Source organism: Arachis ipaensis, chromosome B09 (assembly GCF_000816755.2).
Source record: "Arachis ipaensis cultivar K30076 chromosome B09, Araip1.1, whole genome shotgun sequence".
Lineage (NCBI taxonomy): Eukaryota > Viridiplantae > Streptophyta > Magnoliopsida > Fabales > Fabaceae > Arachis > Arachis ipaensis.
Genome location: NC_029793.2, coordinates 144160481 through 144164562, shown reverse-complemented (window position 1 = coordinate 144164562; position 4082 = coordinate 144160481). Strand labels below are relative to the sequence as shown.

The 4082-nt window shown below is 42.0% G+C and overlaps 1 protein-coding gene across 1 annotated transcript; it reads right to left on the bottom strand.

Annotated features, from left to right (window-relative positions):
- Positions 425–3730, bottom strand: LOC107617772 (ATP synthase subunit beta, mitochondrial). Its single transcript, XM_016319636.2, has 9 exons — positions 3176–3730; positions 2602–2677; positions 2406–2494; positions 2139–2256; positions 1959–2062; positions 1706–1864; positions 1381–1605; positions 984–1295; positions 425–859 (listed from the first exon to the last, which is right to left on the bottom strand). Exons 1-9 carry the CDS (start codon positions 3659–3661, stop codon positions 746–748), a joined length of 1683 nt encoding a protein of 560 aa, XP_016175122.1. The 5' UTR covers positions 3662–3730; the 3' UTR covers positions 425–745.

Here is a 4082-nt window from a genome sequence, read left to right as displayed (position 1 = left end):
AAAAGAGCAGCAGCTTTTCTTCAGTTATTGTATCTTGTTATTTTTTATCAATAACTTCACGCAAAAACTTGACCATATAGGAAATACAAATAAATAACTAAAACAAATGCACTTTCATTATATATTTATATTGTCAAGTTCACTTCATTTGCATTATTCGTCATAAATTACAAGGCCAGCGCCATGATATGAATTCGTGAATAATGGCAGGAAAATCAATTACATTAGCTGATTCAATAAATATAACTGGTTGATAACAAAAATTTCCTTTGAACTACGCGGATTCAAACTAAACCCAGGAACACGGCCAGTAAAGGTTATTAACGACAAAATAAACTGTTTGAAGCAACTACAACAGCTTCTCATCTTGTTGACAAAAAGAATACAGAAAGTTGACAATGCGCATAAAAATTTTTGCAAGGAACTAAAAAATAGGAAGCACCTGGAATAAGTTTAAAGTTTAAATAGTGATGCATTCGTCATCGTTCTAAACCAGGAAAAGTAAAAAATGTACACCTCTTGCCTCTTCCCCTTATTTAAATGACACAAGTGAAAAGAAAGGGGGCGCAGTTGGCCTGAGGCCTTGGTTCATCCCACACTCGGCAACAACATCAAAATGGAACGAAGGAATAACCTGACACATCTTTTCATACTCAAAAAAAATGGAAAACTGTCGTTTGGCATCGCCAATGAGAAGTTCCTAATTATTAAAATTTAGGCAATTTAGAAAAAGGGATATGTGTGACTAAGACGCTGATTCCTTAGCAATCTTCTCTGCCTTTGCAATGACCTCTTCAATACCGCCAACCATGTAAAATGACTGCTCTGGCAGGTCATCGTATTTGCCATCCAACACACCCTGTAAATTACACATCAAAAACAAGTTAGTGCCTTATTGGACCATAAGGAAAATGCAGCCAGCAAAATAGGATAATAGTTCATGTAACAGTAAAACAAGGGGGAGGAGGAAAAGAAATAAGTACCTGGAAGCTGTTAATGCTCTCCTTCAACTCAACATATTTGCCTGGGGCACCCGTGAATACTTCTGCAACATGGAAAGGCTGGCTCAAGAATCTTTGAATCTTACGGGCACGGGCAACAGTCAATTTATCATCTTCACTGAGCTCGTCCATTCCCAAAATAGCAATAATATCTTGAAGATTCTTGTAGTTTTGAAGAACCTTCTGGACACCACGAGCAGTTTCGTAGTGATCCTGACCCAAGATAAGTGGGGAAAGCATACGAGATGTGGAATCCAAGGGGTCCACGGCGGGATAGATACCCAGCTCGGAGATCTATATATCAACAAAATCCAATGATTAGTTAATGATAACAAAGGCCATCAGTGCAATAGGTACTACTTCAAGTGATCCATCAAACCTGTCGTGATAACACTGTTGTAGCATCCAAGTGAGCAAAGGTGGTAGCAGGAGCAGGATCTGTCAAGTCATCAGCAGGCACATAAATAGCTTGGACAGAGGTAATTGAACCCTTCTTGGTGGTTGTAATACGCTCTTGAAGACCTCCAAGATCAGTGGCCAAGGTTGGTTGGTAACCCACAGCAGATGGGATACGTCCAAGCAAAGCAGACACCTCTGAGTTAGCCTGCATAATATACCACAATGTAAGTTGAAAATAAACAAGACAAACTACAAACTTAAAATAAGAAAAAGATATTTTACGTATGCTGTCCAGAGATCCGTACCTGAGTAAAGCGGAAAATGTTGTCAACAAAGAGGAGCACATCTTGCCCTTCAGCATCACGGAAGTGCTCAGCAACAGTAAGCCCAGTAAGACCAACACGGGCACGAGCACCCGGGGGCTCATTCATTTGACCGTACACAAGAGCACATTTGCTTTCACTCTGAATTTTCATGAAACAGCCATAGTTAACAAATTTAAAATTTGAATATATCAGGATGAATATCGAATATGATTCACAAAACACATCCTCATACCTGCTTGTCACCTAGCTTGATGACACCACTCTCAATCATTTCTCTGTACAAGTCATTACCCTCACGGGTTCTTTCTCCAACACCGGCAAACACAGAGAAACCACCTAACAAATGGAAAAAGTCAGCACATGGTATAGAGATGTACAACAATATCTTACGAACAATGAAGTATATGCTCACCATGAGCCTTGGCAACGTTGTTAATGAGCTCCATAATGAGCACAGTTTTACCCACACCAGCACCACCAAACAACCCAATCTTTCCTCCTCTTTGGTATGGTGCAAGCAGATCGACAACCTATAAGGAAAATTTCATGCAAAATCAGTAGCTGGTAGAGAATACTAGGATGTGATGGAAATGATACTACACATAATCACAAATAAAGAGAAAAATGCAGTGATGGCGTCCTTCCTCTAAGGTAAGAAAGAAATGCATGAAAAGAATACCTTGATTCCTGTGACAAGAATCTGTTGCTCAGTGGCTTGCTCAACAAAAGCAGGAGCTTCTCTGTGAATGGGCAAGTAATGCTCAGTTTCTACAATTGTTCACAAAAGAACCATCAGTTGTAAACATCCCAAGGAAACAATGGATAAAAGATTTTCTCTACCAATAAGGTGTGGAAAGGCTTTATTATGTTCTTACTTAGATCACCCTTCTCATCAATAGGCTCTCCAATGACATTGATAATACGTCCAAGGGTTGCCCTGCCAACAGGAACCTGAAAGGCAGGCGGCGGTATAAGATGTCAGTAAATAGGATTAATAAAAGTCATTGAAAAGATCAACAAATATGAAAGATCAGAAGGTGCATAGAAAGGGACCGGACCAGCTGAACTAAAAAGAAGAGAAACAAACAATGTCCCATATATGGCTTAATAATCAGATTAGATAACTGTACAAGTATATTTTGACAAATCAAATTCATGAATTTCACAACACCTATCAACCTAAAAAACAAACTTTGGTTCCGCCTATTCACTAATTTTAAGCAGCCAGAAATAAATCTTTACACACAGAATCAGAGTCTCAGATCCACAGTATACACAACCCACAAAACCTATACAGAAACGGTATCATTTATCGAAATCAGACATTCAAATCTGCACACCGACACACCAAGCAGCTCAGATTTCAGCGAATCAAATCAAATTAAACAAAAAGCGCAACAAAAATTTCAACCGCAAACAAATGGAAGTCTAAAGCGATTGAGTATTTACGGTGATAGGGGATCCGGTGTTAAGCACGCGCCACCCTCTGACAACACCTTCAGTACCATCCATAGCAATGGTTCTGACAACACCCTCACCCAAATGCTGAGCCACCTCCAGCACCAGTCTGGAAGAATGATCTAGCACCTCGAGCGCAGTCAGGATGGGAGGCAAACCCTCCTCGAATCTCACATCGACGACGGCACCGATGACCTGGCACACTTGACCGATCGCACCCTTACCAGTGAACTCATCGGTGATCTTACCTCCACCACCGGATTCCTTCTTTGCGGGAGGCTGTGGTGAGGGAGCGGCGGCGGCGGCGGCCGAGGTGGCATACTCGGCAACGCGGTTGAGGATATATCCAGCGGGAGATGCACCGCCGCGGCTTCGGGAGGCGAGCCTGGAAGCCGATGCGGCAATGGAAGGGTTGGATTGAGATCCGCGGCGAAGTGAAGATCGAATCAGAGAGGAAACAATCCTTCGTGAAGCCATCTTCAGAGAGAGAAGATAGAGAGAGAAGAGAGAGAATGAAGAGGGCTAGGGTTTGTGAAGTGCCAAGGGAGTGCCACTATATGCACATTCGGTCACTGAGGCTAAGCTTACGCTGAAGAATCCGAATATTGCGCTTTTGCCCCGCACTTGTTTTTTCTTTTTTGCAATTTTGCCCCTATGGCCACGTGGACAGCGACGACGTCGTTGGGTGTTTCTACTAGCTGTAGGTTCACTAGGTTGTGTGGGTGTGGTTCGTTCTTCTCCACGCGAATATGTCGTTCGAGCATTGTACTTTGACTTTGACATGGTTTTAGTGACGTGGCAGTGTCACTTTTTTCTTACTCTTCTATCCTCGTTTTCTCCACGAAAATGGCCGCAAGTTTTTCTTACTTTCCTAAGGCCAATGGACGACAATTTGTAA

Coding starts and splice junctions, on each gene's coding strand:
- LOC107617772 (XM_016319636.2), bottom strand. CDS start 3,661: ATGGCTTCACGAAGGATTGTTTCCTCTCTGATTCGATCTTCACTTCGC. Junction 2,063..2,138: donor CAACGTTGCCAAGGCTCATG/GTGAGCATATAC, acceptor TCCATTTGTTAG/GTGGTTTCTCTGTGTTTGCC. Junction 1,865..1,958: donor TCAAGCTAGGTGACAAGCAG/GTATGAGGATGT, acceptor ATGAAAATTCAG/AGTGAAAGCAAATGTGCTCT.